This window comes from Eleginops maclovinus, chromosome 24, assembly GCF_036324505.1.
Source record: "Eleginops maclovinus isolate JMC-PN-2008 ecotype Puerto Natales chromosome 24, JC_Emac_rtc_rv5, whole genome shotgun sequence".
In the NCBI taxonomy this organism is placed as follows: Eukaryota; Metazoa; Chordata; class Actinopteri; order Perciformes; family Eleginopidae; genus Eleginops; species Eleginops maclovinus.
The window spans coordinates 6,188,933-6,212,080 of NC_086372.1; the positions used below are offsets into that span (position 1 = coordinate 6,188,933).

Here is a 23,148-nt window from a genome sequence, read left to right on the forward strand (position 1 = left end):
ATGCGGGTGTTTTGCAGCGGTGAGATCGCCTCTAAAGCTCCAGCGCAGGGTGTGAATTCAGCACCAGGGGAGAGGGGACAGTTTCTGACGCCGCAACACGCAGCAAGACTGAGAAAAACGGCACGGATTTGTTCTCTTTTGCTCTGCCAAGGTCAGTGTTAAACGAAGTGAAAACAGCCGAAAGATGTGTTGGACTCTACTGTCGCCCGCTGTTTTCGATTTTGATCATAAACACGCTCTGAGGATTCAGTCGATGTGAAAGAGACGTTTATGTGGGCATTTTCAAACTGGAAGTCTGGACACAAGTGCAGGTTAGATGCAGCATGGATCTGTTATAAAAGACTGCCTTATCTTCTCCCTTAATGTCTCTATCTACCATTTTTCGCCTCACTGATGTAGACTGAATTCACAGCTCGTATGTCTTGAAACCGGGAATGAATTTTCCACGTTGAAAAATGCTGCTTTGGATTGTTCTGCTGAATGCGGCTCTTTGTGTTGCTGGTGGAAATGTTACAAGGGACGTTTGTAAGGAGCAGATATGCTCTTGCAACGATATCGAGGGAGATCTGCACATAGACTGCGAAAAAAGGAGCTTCACCACTCTGCAGCATTTGACTGGCCCGAGCTCGCATTTTTATCACCTGCTGTTACACGGAAATTCTCTATCCAGGCTATTTCCCAACGAGTTCGCCAACTTTTACAATGCTGTGAGCTTGCATTTGGAAAACAATGGCTTGCACGACATTGTCCCCGGCGCCTTTCTGGGACTGCAGCTGGTGAAAAGGCTGCACATCAATAACAATAAGATACGATCATTCAGGAAGAGTACATTTCTGGGGTTAGACGACTTGGAATATCTCCAAGCTGATTTCAATCTATTGAGGGATATTGACCCCGCTGTTTTCAGGGACCTAAACAAACTTGAAGTGTTAATACTTAACGACAACCTCATCAGTGCGCTACCTATAAACGTGTTTCAACATGTGCCCATTACGCATCTCGACTTGCGGGGGAACAGAATCAAAACGTTGCCTTATGAGGGGGTCCTTGAGCAAATACCGGGCATTGCGGAGGTTTTGTTGGAGGACAACCCGTGGGACTGTAATTGCGACCTGGTTTCTCTTAAGGAATGGCTGGAGAACATACCGCATAACGCACTCATTGGGAGGATGATATGCGAGGCTCCCACCAGGCTGCAGGGGAGCGACCTGAACGAGACGTCAGAAGCGGACCTGTGCCCTTCACAGAGCGGCGGCGTGGACACCAGCCTGGTCGCCCCTCCCACCCAGGAGGATACCTCTGCGAGCTCGGCTCTGGCCCCGCGTCCCACGCCTTACAAGCCCAGCAGAGACACCAGCGGTCCCCCCAACTCCTGGCCACGGACCCAAGAGCCGCTCCAAATCTCGTGAGAATTGGCAGCTAAAAACGAGGCCAACTCCAGTGGTGACAGGTATGAACGGGGACAGAGAGCTGCCTCACAACATGACGTGCCCCCAGCCTTGCAACTGCAACCTGGTCGGCACCAGACAGGGCCTGGGGGTCTTGTGCGAGGGCAAAAAGATCGAAAGCTTATCCAACCTCAAGCCTAAGCCCCTGGCCGCACACGAATTGAACATGAGAAATAACAACATACACGCAGTGAAAAAGAACCACCTCCTCGGCTACACCAGCCTCAACCTGCTTGATTTGGGGGTGAACAACATCAAGGTGATTGACAACAGCACTTTTATAAACCAGAGCGAGCTCAGATGGCTGTATATGGATAAGAACTATCTGGATATGCTGATAGCAGAGATGTTTGTGGGCCTCGGGAACCTGGAATATCTCAGTTTGGAATACAACCACATCCAGATGATAGTGGCAGGTGCATTCAGCCCTATGCCTAATCTGAGGGTACTGTTCCTCAATGACAACTTTCTGAAATCTTTACCAATGGATGCTTTCCTTGGAATTTCTTTGTCCAAAATTAGTCTTCATAATAATTATTTCCCCTATCTCCCCGTGGAGCGAGTGTTAGACCAGCTCAATTCAATCATACAGATCGATTTGCACGGGAATCCGTGGGATTGCTCGTGCACCATCGTGCCATTCAAGCAGTGGACGGAGAAACTCGGGGCAGATGTGATAGTGAGTGATCTCAAATGCGAGTCACCCGAAGAGTTCTGGAAACGAGATTTCCGCCAAGTCCGGAACGACCTCATGTGCCCAAAACTCTATGACAAAGTCTCCCCCACACCCGTGTCCAAAAACAGCACTTTCACCCAGGACTCGGGGACGCGCCCGAACTCTTATTTGGAGCCGAACAGGGTGTCTATCTCTGTGCTCGTCCCCGGGTTGCTGTTGGTGTTCGTCACGTCCGCTTTTACTGTCGTGGGGATGCTTGTGTTTATCTTGCGGAATCGAAAGCGATCAAAGCGGAGGGACGGGAACTCCTCCGCCTCGGAGATCAATTCCTTACAGACAGTGTGTGACTCGTCGTATTGGCACAGTGGGCCTTATCACGCAGACGGGGGCGCGCACAGGGGCTTCGACTGCAGCACGCACCTTTCCACGACAAATGATGCGTAAAGAGACTGTGGGTCTAGTACAATGAGCCCATACCGGACTGGATTACAAACATGTCATATAGACACACTGACGCACTTACATGACTGAACATCATCCAGCTTTTGTTCGTCAGTGGCGAACACAGACTTGTTTATGTCTTGTTTTCTCCAGTTGAACCAAGTAAGTCTGCTGCTGCACAGGCCCTACTCTGTAATATATGTATATGCCAAGCCCCCCTGGCTAAAACCCCTCCCTTCCTCCTCCTCCCAGTTCTGCTATTTGCCGCAATCGGACTACGGATATGAGACAGAAAAAAGGGAGAAAAAGAAGCGAGGGAGAGGGCGTGTGTGTGTGTGTGTGTGTGTGTGTGTGAGTGAGAGAGAGAGAGAGAGAGAGAGAGAGAGAGAGAGAGAGAGAGAGAGAGCGAGAGAAAGAGAGCAAAGACCGAGGACCCAGGAAATGGTGCACGAACGCATGAATGTAAATGTAAATACTCGGACCGATGTATCATAATCTGCATGATGATATTTCGCATGGTTTCAACACACACACGACGGCGAGGAACCATAACCACCATAACCAACAAAGAAGCAAACTCGACCCTTTCATGTTATATCAATATGACGACAATATATAGATATTAAGAATTATATATGACTATTACAAAGTGCCATTTCTCTATTTTTTGTGAACCTGCAGTTAGGATTTGTATTTGTTGTTTTAAACTTGTTTGGAGAAAAGAGAAAAAAAAAATAACTGATAACAATGACTCTTGGAGAAGAGCGATGGAAGTGCTGTCAGTGCATGTTATTTTCTGTTTGTTATCATTTGATTGTCGATAAATATTGGGGTTATTTATACCGTACTAGATGGTGCAGATTAAATCCATGTCTGCGCAGTCATCATCTCCTTTATGAATGTAAACTGTGTTATTTTATGGTGTGCCAATTGTTGACTTTCAGATATTCAGACATGCAGATGAGCATGACCAATTAACGTCACTCAGATGCTTATGCTGCAAAGTTAATGTAGCTAAAATAACAGTTCTGTGGTTTTGTGTGTCAATGAATATAGCCTGCTTTGGGTGAGAGGAAGAAAAAAAAAAACAAGTCATGTAAAATGGGGGGTTTATACCATCATATTTTTTCAACAACTGAGCAAAGAAGTGTTTTCAATTGAGCTATGTAGGTATAATTCGATCTATGTAAACAGCGCAGGTAGACTGATATAGACTAGAATGCTTTTTTAATGTCAGAAAAAAAAGTATTCCTCCACATAAAAGCTTATGGCTATGATTCACTTTCATTATGTTGTGAGCTTTTGTAAAGCCATCTAATCTTGTCCAAATAAGAGAAGTGAAACTGTATTTACTACAACATGTGCTTGAAATAGGCTGTTTGGGGTTGTGGGTTTTTGCTTTTAACAAACTGTGGGGCCATGCTATGGGAGGAACTCAGCATGTGGCCAGACACAGGAGTGTACCTCCTTCACTTCAAAGGGGATTTAAAAAAAAAGACACACGACACACGACACACACACAGGTAATTTAATAATGCAAGATGCCTTTTTCAAATCAGCATTTTGATCTTGAGATACTCTTCTCCGGGCTGGGGGGGGGGGGTCGCATGGTTTTTGTGGGCTCATGAAAACAATGCCATGACTGAATACCTGTTTTGCAGTGCTCATCTGTCGGGTCTGCTGCTTGTTAGCCTATACTGCTTCAAAAGAGCTTGGATTTGGAAGAAAAACAACAACAAACTGAAAAGATTAAACAGTTGGGGCATACTTCAGTATTCACACACTTCTTCTCTGCAGTGTCTAAAACAGATGCAAGGATTGTGCAATTTTCTTTTGTCTTACAATGAAATATTCTAGTGCTGGTGACATCTTTTTGTCTGTGAATTTCTCTAAGAAAACGCACTCTAGGAAGCCTAATTTGGACAAGATTTCTGCATAATTCGGCAACAATTCTAACATGCCATGGCCACGATGAGAGTGTACAGAGAGGTTGATGTGAGATGGGCTTACACCCCCAAACCCCCCCGCCCCCTGCTCCCCATCTTCCCCCTGCTAGTAGGCCTGTATCTCCCCCAGTGTGCAGACTAGCATTGTCCATGGTGCTGGATCACTCCCCCCCCCCCCCCCCTGCTTTCTTTGTCTGCCCCATGCTGACTGTGTGTGTGTGTGTTTGTGTGGGAGGCTTGAAGAGAGAGAAAGACAGGGAGAGACAGAGAGCATTGCGTGACAATATGCATGTGTGCCCCCTTTACTTTCCCCGCTGTCACCCCACCCTCTTCCCATTAGCACCATGTAACCATGTGCAGCTTGACCTTGGGGACTAACTCTTTAGCAGATCTGTGACAAACACTCACCATCATCCGCTCCCTGCATTTCCTTTCCGCCACCTTGCTCTCCCCCGTCTCCCAAATGTTCTGTTTAATCACAACGGGTGTTGGCTTTGGTGGTGGGGAGTGGGTGGTTGTGGGTAACTATGTGTCTCTTCTGTGGAGTATTACCGAGCCACAGCACCACTGATGATTTGTCATGATTTTCAAAACGCTGTGTTTCAAAGTTACATTTATATGCTTTGCGATATTTGACCTGCTTCTATTTTGTTAAATAAAGTGTGGTTGAGGTTGAGTAAAAAACAACAAAAAAAACAACAACAATGTTTGCTTTTAGGAATTGTTATTGTATTTCAAGGTGCTGCAATGGGACATGTGACAGGTTTGATTTATGGTCTGTTTAGCATACCTAGTACACAGAAGGGTTTACATATGCTAAGTTCAAGCACCCCTTTCTCCTTCAATATGGAAAACATTTCAAAATAAGGTCCATCTCATTTACATACCCTGTAGTGCAGGATCTTACATTGTATTGCATTATCATATCATATTATTTTTAGACTGTTTTATTATGATTCTTGGATGCTACTTCTCTGTTACCCAGGAGGGAGAATGACACATTTAGACTCTTGCTGCAGTGCGTATGTCACCCTACAATCCAAGATGGCTGAACAATATTGTACAATAATTCCAAGTTGTGCATCAGAAGTGAAACATGTTCCTCATAATGGCACTGCAGACTGCAACGAGGTGAATACTGCCACTCTTATTGCATGAACTACTACAACCAAAGGAAAAACGCAGTTGAGTGCTACACTTTTTTTTATCACATCAGATAATAGATATAACATTCCCTCTGTTTGAATCCATTAGAGATTAGGTGTTCCTGTGCTGTAGGTCTGTGTGGCTCGGTGGCTAACAGTAGGACCTATTCATTAATGCGACGGATAATAGCTGTTGGGAGTCGCAGCGGAGAGGAGCAGCCTTATTTACACGCTGGGCACACAGCACTCCATCACTGTTGTGGCCCAGCAAGCCTGCCGTAGTTTGTGTGATAGTCCCCCCCCCCCCCCCGAGGAGCTGGCAGTTGATGCAACACTTCCAGCAGGGATAACATCATCTGCACACCTCTTTCACTCAGCTTTGGTGTAAGTCTCCACGGTCCTGCTTTGGTTTAAAGTGGCACATTTAATCCTAGGCGTACGGGATATAACTTGTGTTCTGTGTTTGGAAGCTGTGCCTTTTTTTTTTTTTTTTAGCTTCAGGGTTACTTCTCTGCAAACTAAAAACAATGTACCCTGTTTGGCTGGTTAGTCATCGGTTGGAATGTCCATTACAGCTCGAACACCCACTACTACCATCATGTCTTGTTTTTGTGCTACCTCAGGCAAATCTCCACTTCTTTTGTATTGCATTGTGTTTTTTGTTTTTCTTAGTTGTTGTTCCTTTGAGGAAATGGCTGGTAACAACATCCAAAGCAGGTATTTGGAACAGTGCAGGAGAAGTTCAAACCCTGCCTTTCAGCATATTTGCGTCTTGCTTGGGATATTTCAGATCATGCTGAGTTACAATTGGCGGCGTGATGGTGGGAAAATCAACCCAAAACACGGGTCTTTCCCTTTAATTAGCGTTAAAGCGTCAACGGCTAGCTTTTATCCCCCTCCCAACGGTCAGATACAGTGTGTCTGCTCTTGTTTAGGTTTTGTAATGAAATCCCCAAAAGCTTTATTCAGCTGGGGTATTATCCTTTGATGATAGCTTTGATGAAAGTCCCATGTGTTGCACTGAAGGCTTTCCAGTAGTCCTGCACTTGAAAACCCTGCAGCCACTGAAGCCCCTTGCTGCTGGTTCAAGCCCATGGGTATGTGCAATAGTGACTATCTTGCACTATCCCGAAGGACTTCTTGGTGCTACTCCCAGATATTTTCATTAGCTCATCTACCTCAAAGTACTTAGCCTATAAGTCTCCGTGGTTGGCTTTTATAAGTGGTGATGTTCTTTGTGAGCCACAATAGTAACTGTATGGTCTTTAGTGATTGGGAACCAGCACCACTGATGGAGTTTTTTGTTAGCTTAAATGCAATAGAGTGTTTAACATGACAGGAAACACAGCAGCTTTTGCAATCACTGTGCTCAGTAATACACCGCTCAATATGCAAAAATATTGTAATTAAATCCACACAGGAAAATCTTTGGGGGCTAAAAACATGTTTGGGCTCGCTAAAGTATTTCCCTGCAGCTTACTTCAATGTTCTTTTTCAATGCAATCACTGCAAGTCATTGTTAAAGTGGCTAATCAGTCGAAAATGGTTGTACATTTGCTCTGATAGCTCTAAACAAGAGAGAAGAGTGGCACATTACTGCTTGGCTTGCAACAAAAGCAGCAACACATGGAATAACTCTACGGAAAGGTACCTTTGAAGCAGCTCTTGGAGTTAAAACGTAGGCAGATAACTCAATCAAAACAAAGAGATTCAGATATTTCAAACTTAAATGGCCAGACAGACTATAGAGCAAAAAAATCCGGAGTAATTAAAAGGCTCTCAACTCATAATTGACCCAGATCTGGTGTCAACCCACGGCACACCTTTAATCAAGATGAGTGAATGGCCTACCGAGTGTTTCCTCCAGCTCTGAGTAATCCTCTTCTCCCAGCCCCCGACTATCGATTATCTCATTGATTTCATTTAGCGGCCACACGAGTTCCCCATCCCTCACTGGGATTCGAGGCTTTATGTGGCTCCACCCGATTTGATTACACTGCTCGATTCGGAGCTACAACTGCAATACAAATGGGAGTTTGTTTGCAGTCAGGAAGTGAGGGTGTAGACTTTTTTTAGGAGGACTAACTTACCTAAACGACATACACCTGCTTTATGGATGGATGTATGGTTGTGCACATGCTCTACAGCTCGAGGGTATTAGACATTTGAAATTTCTTGAGGTTATCTTGGTCCAAACCCAAAGAAACCTGCCCTCAATGCCTTTTACAATTATCTGGCTGATCAGACACCAGATTGTAACCGGGCCAAGGGGAGATTGGTGTACTGAGCGCTCAGGAAGAGTACATCCTGGCACATATAAGGGATATATATCCGCCCTTTATACATTACTATACGAGTACAACCAAGACGTTCCTCTTCTAGTAGAAGTGGCTTTAAGGTGCTTGATGAACAATGATACTCTGAAGAGTTGTGATTTGGAAAACTTGAGCACACGCTGATGCCACAACATATATGTATAACTATTATATCAAATAACATATATACACATTACTTATTACATATATAATACAACAAATATTGTTTTTCATGCTAAAAAATACACTCTAAACTATCAGTAAATGCAGAATTGTTGCCACGTTAAATTGTGTTTTTTTAATATGAACTAATTCAAAGCTTCATGATTTGCAAAGTAGCGCAATTCTGCTTTACAGACGTTACAGTCAGAGCCTCTGGTTCCGATGCGGTGTCCTTTCAAGAATACTTGGCCTAAGGAGTATAATGCAGTTTTGTATAATAACCTTTCAGGCATGGTAATTCTAGTAAGCCTGATTAGACACATAAATGCCTCATTTTCAAAACAAGATGCTCTACAATTCTTTATTTTTGTATGTTCCTGGAGCTTTGAACTCCACATTTATAGAAATATCAACCGGTAGCAGAGTGCAATCATAAAAGATGAAGGATATTTGCATTGCCACATACTGTGCTACAGCTTCACTACCATTAAGCAGAAACACAGCATGCATTGATATGTAAATGTAAGATGTCAACATATGTTGACCGATGGCCATATGTGCACAGGATGAGCACATAAGGGCTTAAAGCCCTATAGAAGACTCTCACACAGAGAGACCTTTAAGTCAAACTGTGCACACGGACAGGTGACTCAATTAGATATTCAATGCGAATCACTTATTATTCAGCCAGAGAGGACAGCATAATGTAAATATCTGAGAAGTGAAAGATGCAATGCCATGAATAATGTGACATGATCAAGCATCCTTGACGTCTAAACAGGGCTTTAGATAGAGGAAATTAAATCTTCTATTCGAGGGGGGTTTTTCCGCATGAACGCTGAATGGAAAAGGTCAGCCCCATTTCATTTTTTTCACCCCGTACTACAATGTACACTCAGCTCCATTCAGACAGATGTTTTTTTTGATTTCTCTCTCCTTTGTCACTCTTTGACGACTGGCAAATCGATAGGCTCCTGAAGACAGGGCTGGGGGAGGAATTGACTTCCCTTACACCCACTCTATTTAGCTTGACAGTTTGTGGCAGCTCGCAACAAACACATCATCATCCCCCGTCATCAACAACAACAGTCCACAAAAAGAGAGGGGGAAAAAAAACCCAGCGCTGACGCTTCCTAAGCTTTCCTTGCTGTTATATGCGTCAGAGGAATTGTGTACCTTCATCCACTTTTGGAGCTGTGATTTTGAGTGTGTGCAGAAACAAGACTTTGCCTTTTCTCGTTGCTGCTTTCGAAGAAAAGTTCCCCGTCTTCCTACTGCCTGAAGGATGTTTTTTTTTCTTCAAACGTGAGCTTGTTCTTCCGCTGTTGCTTAGCACCTCAGGCTATGAAGCGCCACGTTGTACTTGTGTATTGGAGAAAAGGGGGAAAAAAAAGGCGACACTCTGCAAATGTTTCGAAAAACGTCAATGGCAATTAAACCATTGTTTACTGTTGTGGAATTTATTTCACAACTATTTCTGACTGCCAGCTGCTACTTGACCCTTTGTGGTTTTAAATGGCATAATGCACATTTCTCTAACCTCATCATCGATCAACCTCCTCTAGCCATGCACAACCCAAAATACAAACATTAAAAACCGCACTCCTTCTATCTCTTTCAGATGCACAAACACACATGCATGCTGGATAAATGTAGTCCTTAACCTGGCGTACTACAACCGCTCAGCAAATGCCAGCTGGGTCAACAGATGCCCTGGGCATTCATTCTAGCCTGCTCTCAAACAAAGATGTACCGCTTCATCTAGAAACACAACAAACACACACACACAAACCATGCACATGCATAAGCGCGGGCCCGCACACTCAGCTGTAGAGTGCAGAGGTCTAGAAGCAGATTACAGAGGTTTTATCTTGCTTCTCGCTAGGAAAAGCAGCAAGCATAGAGGTGGCAGGTCAAAATGAGTGGCTCTAGGACATGGCAATGATGCAGATAAATCTCCTTCATTCGAAAGAGAGAAAAGCATTACGTAATGTGAAACCTATGGTGTAATTGCAGAATGTAAGCAGAGGGATATCATGGTTTACCAACAGAAGGCACTTTGCTGTCAAACGGTACTGCATGAACCATAGTAATGCCTCCTTTTTAGAATGCACCACTTATGAGATGATGCAACAACTGACACAATCCACAAAGCTCAGCTCTCAAATGGCTGTGCGTGGAAACATCTTTTAAAATATATTTGACCAAAAAAAACCGCCAGTCTTATCCTACTTCTCCCTATCAACCGCCTCCTTGTTTTGAGTCATTGTTAGTTTGGGAAACCCGTCCAAAAAGGTAGTTCCAAGTAGTAATAGTAGTAGTGGTGAAACAACTCCTCTATGGGATGAGTCTCCATTTGTGACTCATATCTTCAGCAGCCAGGAGACGAAGAAACCGCATATACGAGCAGAGAGAGCAAACTTCCCAGCTTCTTTTTAGGTTTAGTTTTAAGATATGCAAGGTGGTATGGGTGGCCTTCAGTTCTAAATATGGTGCTAAACAAAGCTCACTTAGAGGAAGAGGTAGGGGTATGGCATAGTTATATTTTGCATCAACCTGAGAGGCAACATTTTTCCACTTAACTATTAGAAAGGTGGATTTTCCTGCCATTTATATAATTCTAACTACAAACCTTATCCCCTTTTTGTCCATTCTCAGTTAACATTGTTGATAGAGTTCTAACAAAAAGCCTAAATGTGTGACAGGAGCTGTGGTTAGCAGTGTGGCGAGCCGAGCCAGACAGTGTTTGTGTTTAACAAATACACGAAACAGGAGAGGGCCCGTGGGAAAAGCTGTCGCCAGATCTGAGTGAGACACAGGAAGGCCTGCAGGGGTGGAGGAAGTGGTGGTGGGGGCGAGGAAGGGGGAGGAGAGTCAATTGGATTCATCGACTGACGACAGGGAATGGGAAGAATGCACAGATGGCGAACGATAGGAAGAGAAAGGCAGGTTAAAATAAACCAATCTAGAGTTCATTTTCAAAGCACTTCATACCGTACATCGTTCCTGTGTTGCCCTCGTATTCGTATTCCCACACTGCTGTGGCAGGAAGTGGGAAGCGATATCATATAAGAGGACGCATCTGCCAGGCTTCGTGAGTCAGAATACATCTTGGACTGAATTACGTCCATCACCCTGTGAGAAAACGTATAGAATCAAAGCAGATTTGAATACAAAGTAGTTGCGTGCTTATTCCTGGGAGGTGATTCTTTTTTTGAAACACAAATCTGCTTCCAACAAAGTCAGTTCCCTTTTATCGCATTTAAACCTGCCGTCTGTATCCGGATGGGTTTTCTAGATAAGAATGTTAATTAATATCAAATGTAAGTGCACTGAAAAGCTTTCAACCGCATATTAGCCCTTGAAAAAAAACCTTGAGACCTATTGATTTTGCGGTGACAACAGAGTGACATACAGAAGCCTCCAGAGAAATGGGATCGATGAAGAAAAGCAGGAATATTTTCTAGTTTTAACTCAACTTTACATTTACTACTGGATGTAACTGGATTGTATAAATAGGGCTACATATTATATCAATGTTGGGCAATCTAACATTTGACCTAATGTTACCATAAGCTACATAGATGTACATACATGTTTATGGTACTGAAACAATTTGTCTCAAATGAGTCTTTACCGTCTAGCATGCTGGGAGGTTCCCTGTTAACTCTGGACGCTACAATATTAGCTCGTATAAAGTATACATTTATGGTTGACTCTCATAAGAAGAATTGCTACATGTCCATTGCTTACTAAATTAGAACACATAACACTTTGAACACAAATCAACTAACAAAAATTCTTGAAATTGTAATCCCAAAAAAACATGAAACTGCTCTTTGAAACTCCATTTGATTTCAAGCGGAGGTTTCAACCTTGAAAATAAGTCTGAAGTGGAAAAATAAAGTAGAACATCTGCACTTTAGGGCTTGAGTCACTGTAGTGCTCGCAGCAGGTTGGGTGCTGAATACCATGGCATATCTCATGTCCTCTCCCCAGACCCAGAACACGAAAGAGAGACAGAGAGAGAGAGAGAGAGCAAGCCAATCTATAACCTGTCAGTGTCTCTCCCTTGATGGCTGGATGATGGATGACTGGATCTTCTCTAACAATACCCAAACACTCCCTGTGTGGGAGGCCTCTTGCACGGGGGCAAGGTAAGCACTGTGTGTGTTTGTGTGTGCGGGGAATTACCGTCTCAATTTATTACACTTTAAATGACAGCTGACATTGTGCCCTTACGTGTATGAAATGACACTGGGCTGGAAGGCTGACCCTTTCTACTTAAAAAATCATCGGAAGGACATTGAAGAGAGTGAGAGCGCAGTGTGGTTCCCCACTTTTTTCCCCAGAATGCTCTTCACAGCCTGGACTATTGCGGGACTCACAAGCCTTACCAATGATCCGTCTCAGTCTGTGTGATCTCCGCATTATCAACGGCCGCTGATGCGATGCTTCTCAAATCTGAAAATCACCCCAGAAAAATCAGAGATGATGAAAGCCTTCAGCGCTGCACAGTTGGCAGGGAGGGTGGAGGGGAAGGGAGGGCGGGCTGCTGCCTCCCACTCCTTCTCTTGTTCGGTCTTTGGGGCCTCCGCTGGGTCTCTAGGCTTCCTCTTTCCCTGTCTCTTCCTGCCTCTGTTGCTCGCTCTGTTACTTTCCCTCTCTCAACCTTCTCTTTCTCTCTCACCCACTCTTTATCCCTCCCTATCCAGCTCTCCAGTCTCTCCCAGGGGCTTAATTTATGGTTGTGGAGCTGCAGAAACATAGGGATGACAACCCACGCTCTTCTCTGCTTTGTTTGCTTGCTAGCTTGCTGGCTGGCTCACTGGCTGACTGGGCTTACATGTGCATGTACTGTATGTACACTGGCTCCAACAACAGTGTTGTCCCTTTTCCCAGTGTCATTATTCTTTTCCCTTCAGACATGCATACTCTGTTAAAATCGTAGTAAACTTTGGACCATTTCATTTTGGGGCTGCGTAATCTTGTTCATACAGATGCGTTCAAAGATAAGTAGCTTTTAGTGAAGGTTACTACAAAAGCAGAATGCAAACCCCTATTGCATTTGTTTGATTGATGAGATGCAATAGCTCCTATGACCTTACAATTCCTTCATTTAAATGTACTTTTCCTGTGCCTCTCCTATGTGCTACCTTACTTGCACAAAGCTGACCTCCTGCAATTCAGTCACTCTGCAATGCAAAGTTAATAATACAATTATTAAAAGACTTTTTTGATAAAAACACCAGGCGGGTTACAGTATGTTCTCTTGCATCATTTTATTATAAATAATAAATCATGTATAAAGTTTTTGTTACTGTATGTTAAACAAACGTGAAACTTCATGAATGGGTGGACAGAAAACAATCTCTCATTGTCAGGCTACTGGATTAACCTTCTACCTTCAAATATGGTAAGAAAATATTGTACAAATCTTTGTCTATGGCCGATGATGTTTATGACTGTTTGCCAAATTCACATCTGGCCGATCGGACTCATAATCTTGAGATTTTTCTTGGCTGAAGCAGCCAGCCTTGAGTCTTATGGGGGCCCGTGAAAGTGAAGCTGCCAAGAGATGGAAGCTGTGGTTGGGTGTGTCCTCTGCCCTCCTTTCCTTTGTCTCCTGCTTGATGAAAGCAGCACAGTAAAGGACACCCGAATTAATTGAAACTAGTGCAGGTGTCAGCAAAGCCTCGAGACTGCTGGTGTGGAATGATCAAGGGGACTTGGGAAGAGACTCACGCCTACGTTGCTGGAATTTCAGAAAGTCAGTCGCACGTTATGCCGCCGAACGTATGTATGAAAGGTGGTGGGTGTGCTGTACGGCATAGGAACCGCATACATGAATGAGCATTTATTATGCGTGACCTCGGAAGAGCGGTGTCATCTGTCAAAAAGAAATAACATGTGACAGAACGGAGCAGTTGGCGGGAACCAAAACTGAAATGTGTGTTTTGATTACAGGTGAAACAAGGTTTTTCATTGAACTCGATAACAAATCCTCTAAACTGTGTGCTTTAATACTGTTTTTGTTCAGCCATTTTCTTTTCCTAATATTGTCAATAAATCAAGGACAAGTCATGAAATATATTTTTCCATTTAGCTGCCTTGATTTTGAAAAACCTCAGGTTTCTGGGAGGGCTCCGTAGTTAAAGAAAAGGATGCACTACACAAGACGTGGGTTTCATCAATGCCCTCTGCTCTGGTTTGTTTGAAAAGCCAGCACAGGGATGGCAGTTTGCGACTGAATGATGGCGAGGAGCGAAATCTGAATTCAGGATGAGTGTCAGGTTAATGTTCTCCTGCTCTCTGCCGCAACTATAATTCATTCTGCTCCGATCGCGGCGCGAAAAGAGACATGAAAGCCTTTTCCTTCCCTCTTCTCTGCTCTCATCAGTCGAACGCCTTGCACGCATCCTCTCGATTACCATCGCTCATCTTTCTCTCTTTTGTTTCTCCCCTCGTGTCCCCATTCAATCCATTTTCATTTCCCCCTCAGTTCCTTTTAAAGCTGCTTTCATTTCAACCCGATCGCTCAATCTTCTACACCCGTCTTTTCACCAGCTCTCTGACAATCTCTGTTTCACTTCCTCCACCTGTCTGTCATCTTTCTCCCTTTTCTTTCAACCTTCCGTTCTTTTTTCTAACACTCTGACTGCTTCCTTACCAGACTTGTTCCTCTTTTATTGGCACATTTGGTCTGTTTCCTTCTTAACACTTCCACTCCGTGCACTCTCTGTCCCTCTATTCTCAGCAATGCCCTCTACGGACCAATTAAGTTCTCCAGCGTGATGTATTTCCCAACCCTGCGCACTCGGGCCGACTGGACAGTTCGAGTGGTTCAAGGGCGGATGGAGACACGCAAGATAGATTTAACAATGTGGCCTTGAATTCTGAATGTTTGAAGTGTGTTTGCAATCCTCCATCTGAAGAGCTCTTTTCCAAAACGCTATATATCCATTGTGATTGTTTTGAGATAAAGGACAATTATTTACCCAGACCTACATATTTTGGAAGTATTTAATTTATATAGTTAAGAATAATTTTTGGGTCAGTCTGAACACCATCAGCAATAATTGACAAATCAAACTAGAATGTTAATGATTATACATCCAAAGTTTATTATATTTCTTTTCAAAACGCTATATATCCACTCTCCACTACATATCCACCATGTGTTCTTTGCTCAAAATGTTATAACGCCATTCATTTTTTTCAGTCTGTTTTTAAAACAAGATAATATACAATATCATGAGCTCACAGTGTACAGTGTGTAATAAAATCAAGTTTTGTAATTAATGAAGTAATGAAAATTAATTTATGTTTAAATCTAACGTTTTAAGATTATCCACCAGAGAAACAGTACAAAAATAACACAAATGGTCAATTAGTGCAATCTTCAGTGCAAAACATTGAACGTGCCATCTTAAATAGTATAACAAGTAATCAAATCATATTAACATTGATAATAGTGGGAATTCGTCCTCCACCAGAGTAGCGCATTTTCTTAGTTCGTTGGCGTTCATGACTGTCTATGTTTAAACGCCATCGTCTTCCACCAGGTGTGGGCTTAACGGCTACTTCGGAACCATCAAAAGTGTTAACCACATTCAAAACATCCATTTGTCCGATGTATTTCTTTTACACCAACAAGATTTACCTCAAGCCTCAGTGCGCTGCCATGATACTTGACAGGGACGCTCACTGAACTCTACTGTTGCTATGGTTTCTCTCTGCTCACCGAACACTCTGATTGGCCGAGAGGATATGTCGCACTGTGACTCGAAACTAGTGTAGCGCCTATCGCGTTTTGAAATGAAATGACACCTTTCGGTACAGTTTAAACAGGGATATGTAGCGATTTGGTTAGAAACATTTATGTAGCAGTGAGTAGGCTCGGTATACAGCAGAATGACGTGACAAAGTCGTTTTTTTTAAATTTGGCGTTTATCGCGTTTTGGAAAAGAGCTCTTCATCTCTCTTTCTAAAGATTCATTGACCCACCAAAGAACCGTACACACTGTCAGACAAGGGGCCTAATTTATAAGTACACATTTGGACTCCCATCCCATGATCCCTTCCACAGAAAACTGCTTGCTTTTTCAATTCAAAAACAATGTAAACAAGCTGCGACAGCTTTGTATTATTGTGTTGTGTAGTGGAAGAATTGCCAAATAAAAAGGTCTGAGTTGAGAGAGGGGGCCTAACACAGCATATTTTGTTGGTGGTGGGGGAAAAAGAGAAAGACTGAAACTCTCCGGGCGTATTACACAACGCACCAGGGTGCTGTCACGTATGCGCTCATTTCTTTTGCAATTCTGGCAGAGACACTGAGAAGCATTTGTGGGCACATAGTTTGAGGCTCACACGTTTTCAAGTCGCTAAAATATCAACTTTGAAAGAATAAATCCCTCTCCATGAACAGTTTTATGGGTCTAACTTGTAATAATGACAAATAACCCAGCTAAAATGAAAGATTTTAGGGGAAGTACGAGACCTTGTGTTTGTTATAGCTTTGTATAACTCAGCAGGCATCCACAAAAACAAAAGTACTCGTCTTTTTTATAAACATTGCTGAGAAAACAGTTACAACTCCCGAAAAAGCGCCTGATTGACAGTTTAAAATCCGAATGTCTGCCAGAATCTGAACGCCCTCAGAAAACTACCTGCTGAACACAGATGACAGAACAGATACCACATAAAATGTCAAAATCGGCGAGAAAGAAGCCACCTGTCAATTAGCATTACATAATAAAACAAGGTTATTCAGAGATGCTCAATAGATCTTGATTGGGGGTGAAAACCGAAAGCAGCAGATTTGAAAAAGGTGTATTTAAGATGTCACAGTGTGACAGGGACTGTCAAAGTTACACTGGCATTCTGAATTAAAACGGCTTCAGTGCATTTAAGCGGAAAGCCACATGGCGCCATTAGCAAGATGAGGGTGAGGCTAAAAATGGGCGATGTGTTAGCGCTGTCTTCCGCCACATTAGCTTCAAAATGAAATGAAACAATGAGGTTAGAGAGCAGGCTTTCTGCTTCCATTCTGCCTGAACTATTAAAGCCGAATTAAAGAAAGGATTATGTTCAGGATGGCAAGAATAACGATGATCATTTAAAATCTTGCAGACATTCAAGAGCTCAAATTGTCTGGGTGTCCAACTTGATAGATTGAAGACACATTGTTGAGAACATGGAGGAATCTCCTGCATTAGAAGGCGCTACTCTTTTCTTAGCCCTGCCTGTAGCGTGCTAGTGACACAGACCGTAGTTTGATCTCCCGTTGATTACTGCTCAGCAGTCGGGTCCGGGCACAGCCAAAAAAGATCAGTCTAAGCTCCAAATAGCTTGGAATAAAGCTCCTTGCGCTGGCCTGTCTGTTAAATGTGAGGCAGAGAACAGACATGGCAGTGTCTCGTGGCTCAGAGTGCAGACCAGGTTGGCAGGTGATCTAATGAGATGTTTAGGAATACCGGTTATAAACATCAAATTACCTGGGCTCACAAATGAATGGTTTGACTCCCCAACGTAGTCACACTAGCAAGCAAGCTGTTAGTGGTTCTCTAGTTAAACAAACACATCCAGTATGCATCAGTATGAACACTTTTTGGTTCATGCTGAAGATAATTTGTTTTTAGCAAACCTCACTTGAATTGATACAAATTTGGTGTGAAATTGAGTTGTTGGTTTGCTTTTCTCAAATGGGATTTATTTGTCAAAAACAAAAACATGTAATATTGCCAGCCTTATGCTTGAAGGATCAGAACCTAAACCGGTTTTATGCAGCGTGGATTTGAGCCAAACAAAACATAACCCGAACACGTCTATATCCTTATACTCTCTGATTCTCTGCTGTATTGTACAACTCTCTGCAAACACAATGCTATGTCCATGATTACAATTCAGCCATCGTCTTTCCTCAAAAATCCCAGCTCATACAAACACAACACCGTAAAAGATACGACTTGATTTTGTGCAAAAGTTGGTTACAATAACAGAACGCTACTAGAGTTCTGGAAAACATCGCCAAAGGGCTGGCAAACTTGTAATTTGGAAAGTCAGACTGTGAATGAAACACTAAAGCTGATCTCTTCCAAGTGCCTTAAGTCATGAATAAGGCTAAACTATATTTAGTTTGAGAGTTTTATTTCCAGGCCCTGGTGTGATGTGACATCATCGATTGCCTCTGCGTGCCTCCTGAAGCAGACAAAGCTCCCTGAGCCATTGTTTATTTACTTTAGGCTTTTTTTGTTGCTTTGTCATGATTGGGAAAAACAGAGACGGAGGCAGGGTGACTAGTCAGTTACACAGAAAGGCACATGATAGGGGTGCACACAAAGACACACACGCCAGTATACAGGCCATCAGACTAATTACTAGAGACAGGAAGGGAGCTAAGGGAAACAGCTACAGCTATGGCCACTTCCACTGTGGTGGACCGTTGGTAATATGCCCTATTTATGCATTTAACACGCAAACACATGGGTGTAGACATCCACAACAAAATTTGAATATATTCCAACACACATACGCACGCCAGTGCACACAAACAAGCATACACACTCAATGCACACATGTAGATGGAGACACAGAAAGGGAAAACTAAATTACGTGGTTGGTAGTGCTATCATTTACAGTGATTCAGCACCACGGATTGAACCACATGTGCGGTAATACAGATAAAACATGCTCTATCTCGCTGTTCCATGAACACACTCACACACACTGGAAGGATGCCAAGTCCTGGGGCACAAGCCTTGTGAATCTTTTAATTGGATGTGTGTTTTGACAGGCTAATCTCAAGAACAGGACACTGTCTGCCCACCAGTCTTTCTAAATTCACTTTAAAACCACAGACATGCATCTTTGAGGACCTAAGTAACATATTTAATTTGTTTTATTATCACCTGCCACATCTGTTCGACTTTCTTGGTTGCATATATACATACAAGACTCCCTGCACATTAGAAAGTCTTCAGAGGTCATCCGAAAGTGTAACATCTCAGAGCCATTAGGATGTCAGCTGCTGTTATAGTCCCCGTTGGAACTATTAGTGTTGGAGCCAGCCATTTAATTTATTCATCCCCTGGTCTGTGCCTGTATTTCTCCATTTGTTTTTTTATTTCTGATTTTACTTAGCATTTCTTGCCACATTTTTCATTTGTAGTGTGCCAAAAAGTCAAGAAGTATGGACATTTTACTCACCATTACACAGGTATTTCATGGAACAGGTGAAATGAGGGAAATTGGACAAGTACAGTAGCTCAAAGGTTGCAAAAAATATCCCCAACAAACAGAACCATTTAAGCCGTAGCCATGTTTTTCAGCTTTTGAGAAGAACAACATATTGAGTCTAAAGAGAAGGCAGCAGAATGTTCATGCATGCAATGGCAGAGGCAGACTTTGAGTCTTCAACACTGTAACAAATACACAATTTATTTTCTGGCAGTAGCTTCAGAGACTCTAAACCAGGGAATATCTAAACCAAGTGATGTCCTTCCACTACAATCAGCTGGTTCTACAAACAGGTTTTATGGAACAGTACGGGCTGTGCTAGCATGCAAACTAAAGCATCCGTCAGTGTGGAAGATCCTCTTTTCCCTGACTGTGTCCCCTTGTTTGCTTTCTTTCTACACCCCAAATCTCCTACAAATAACAGCACATTCAATTCCTGCATGTTCCGTATGTTCTCTTCACTTAGCCGTAGCTCATACTGATAAGCTTAGTTCCCATATATTTCCTTTGGTTATTTTTTTCTGAGTGAAAGCCTGGTACAGCAAAGGTCATGTCTTTCATGTCTCGAATAAAGATGATTGATGGAGAAAGAGAGGATAAAGCACTTTTACTTGCTTGGATTAGAGTTAAGTTACTCTTTGGTAAGGCATGCTGCTGCTGCTGTACAGCTTATCTCACTGTCATTGGTGTCATTATGGAATAACGATGCAATGCACACCTTCAACATAAAGGGAAAGCGAGGGAATGAAAGAAAGAGAGGGGAACGGATGGAGAGGGAGAGATACTCTTACTCACAAATTGGCACCACTGCTTTCATGAAACAGAGGGGGGTTTATTTGTTTCACTTCAATTGTCAGTGACAGGGAGGAAAGAAGAATGAGTGGGAGATAAGGGACCAACTGTGGGGAGAAGATGTACTCTGTACACTGATTGAATAAAAGTGGGGAGATTTGGACAAGGATTTCTCCCTACCGCTCCTTGTTGCATTAATTTAAAAGCTTTGCTCTGTTTACAGACAATGCTGACATTCTCTCCTTGCAGCCTTTGTCGTGCTGTCAGGCAATCACAGCCTGGGATGTAACACAGTAATTATTGAAAGTCAATATTGATCATCATGCAAACCTGTGTGTGCATTTGGCGTGATGATGCTATACAAATGACATTAACATAATTCATACAACTGTCTTCAAATAAAACATACCAAAGGCAAGGTGGCACACTTTCTATGTGGCGTTCAATGGTCCAGATGGTCTTGGTTGATGACCATGTAAAAAGGTCCTGCCCCTTTAAAGAGGACATGCGTGGATTTAATCAAATTACAACACAACTGTTCTACAAGCAAATTGCCTAAGCGCCTCCTCTCCCTCTCCTTTATCTCTCACTGCCATGGTGCTCTCTGGCGCCACCGGAAAGTCGGCAGCTAATATCCCACCCAGAGGAAAATACTGTGGAGGACAAATCCAATCTCACAGCTGGTGGGAAAACAACACTTTTATCTGACTAAAATTGGTCAATTAGCTACAAATAAAGTCAAACATCTCCCAGCTTCCTCCAGGGCTTATGGAGAGAGAAGTGAGAAGAGAAGAAGAGACCTTGATTTCGCTCATTTAGGACATCCGATAATTTTTAATTACCCAATGGAAGGAGTCTTTTATTGAGCGACACGGCTGCACACTGTCACCTGTCCTCTCTAATTGCGCGTCTTCGCTCCTGAGGGGAGTTGGAGGGGAATGTAATTACGCCGAGATCAATAGTCAAGAGTCGACGATGACACAGTAACGATTCATATTATATGCAGATTGATTCATTTCCCAGACATTGTTAGTTTAATTTAATGGAAGTCTACAGGCTCGATGGGGGGGATTTTTCCCACATTCAGGGAACAAGGCTATAAAGACAATTATATGGGCAGGTTTAATTGTCTGGGAACTATATGGACTGATTAAAAACCACAGTAAAGGCAACTTACTGTGCATTTTTGGGTAATTCCGCAGCTACATTGGATACTTACGAAGACAGTTAATTCCGTTATTTTGAAGGCTTTACAAAGAGGGCCTTACTAATGCTTAGAGAAGCATTTAAAGTAAAGGAATACGATAAGTAAAAGAGGCTAAGGAAGACACAGGGCGTACCATGCTAAAAGCTCTGTGAGCACTAATGTGGAACCACAAGTGTCTGCTTTATAATGATGCTGGAGGAACAGTCAATGGATCACTATAGATGTATCCTCTGGGGAAAATGAATGCCATTATTTGTGCCAACTCACCATTTACAATAAGAGCTTTTTTTAATGGCCTGCCAGTGCTGTGACATCAGTGAAAGGTATAGATTCAATAGGTAATTGTTTGTTTAGTCGTATACCTTGATTTCCACTAGCGGTCATCTGAGGGAATGCTTGTCATTTTATTGACACAGCCGGTGTGTACTCAAAGCAGACATGTCTAGTAAAATGCCTCGCTCATAAACACCGAAAAAGGATGGGTCCTTCGAGGTGGCTGAGTCATTTCGTGATGACACCGGGATAGAAAGCAGGGGAGGGAAAAAAAGGAAGGTAAATAAACAGCAAGTGACAGAAACAGAAAGGGAACAGGAGACAAGTCAAAGAACGGAAACAATGGGACGTGTCAGAGATAGACGAAAGTTGCCTTGCCTGACGTCAGGTTTTTTATGAAGTGCGTGCCCAAGAGACCGTTTCACCGCTCCCTCACGTACAAGGGAGGAGGGAAATTTAGGAAAAGGAAGCGACCGGGCACAAATTCACCACAGAAAGAGGACCTTTGTGTCCCAGCAGACGCCTGGAAAGGTCTGTTTGTCAGAATTGCTTTTTCAACGCAGGACCATTTCAGCCATGCATCCATTACTGGATTCATGCAACATTAAACTGGCAGTCACCCAGCTGGTCACTTTCTGCATCTGAACGAGACACCGGAGCGAAAAACCCTTTGAGGAAATGTACTCTGGAGAGGTGCAGCATGATAATGAAGCAATAATATTCGGCGTGGAACAATGTTTGGCCAAAACAGGGAGCGTGATTTCATTACGATTCTTCAACGACACTAAACCGCCTCTGGTGGACTATTCTCCGTGTAAGATCCATTTAAAGGGCATTTAAAATGGAACCGCTTAACAATAGTGTCCTCTGGTAACCAACAAAGATGCATCTCCTACCCGAGACCTGTTTATGGGAGCTCTACGGAGCACTGTGGAACAAAAATACCTGGGAAGAAATACAAGTGTTTTATCATGCTATGACCCGATACATTTTGAAGGTGGTTAAAGAATAAAAGAAAAGCTCTGAAGATAGAATTTTATTCAAATACTCAGGGTGGAGGATCACTTAAGCAAATGGTTTGTGAAGGCCTGAATGTGTCTGTGCCATGTTCCACATCTCTCTTTATGTATTCTACCGAGGGTAAATCACAGTGATCACACCGCTCTTGTCATGAGGGTGAAAGCACTAGCTATCGACAGAGGTGGTGACGACAAAGGCGGGAGTCAGTACCTCCAGCCTCTCTTTTTTCATCCCCTACCTCTTGAATAGAGGTTATTTGTGAGAGTGGAGTAATGTAGACCCCAGCTACATTTATATTGAACTTGTTATTGCACCAACAATGAGAAGAAGAGCTCACATAGAATATAAATGCCCAGAACACCTTGGACTGTCTTGTTGGGACAGACTTTCCACAGCATCTCGGCAACACAACATAAGTAAAATTAAGGTCAGATTAAAAGAGCCACTCTTCCATCTGCTATCTCGTTACACAACCACAATAAAAG

At 42.9% G+C, this 23,148-nt stretch overlaps 1 protein-coding gene across 1 annotated transcript; it reads left to right on the forward strand.

Moving 5' to 3' along the window:
- Window positions 1-3,656, forward strand: LOC134860725 (SLIT and NTRK-like protein 1). Its single transcript, XM_063877512.1, is given in 2 exon segments — window positions 1-1,372; window positions 1,374-3,656. Coding segments are annotated over 2 exon segments (2,112 nt in total). The 5' UTR covers window positions 1-455; the 3' UTR covers window positions 2,569-3,656.
- The last annotated feature ends 19,492 nt before the right edge of the window (window positions 3,657-23,148 follow it).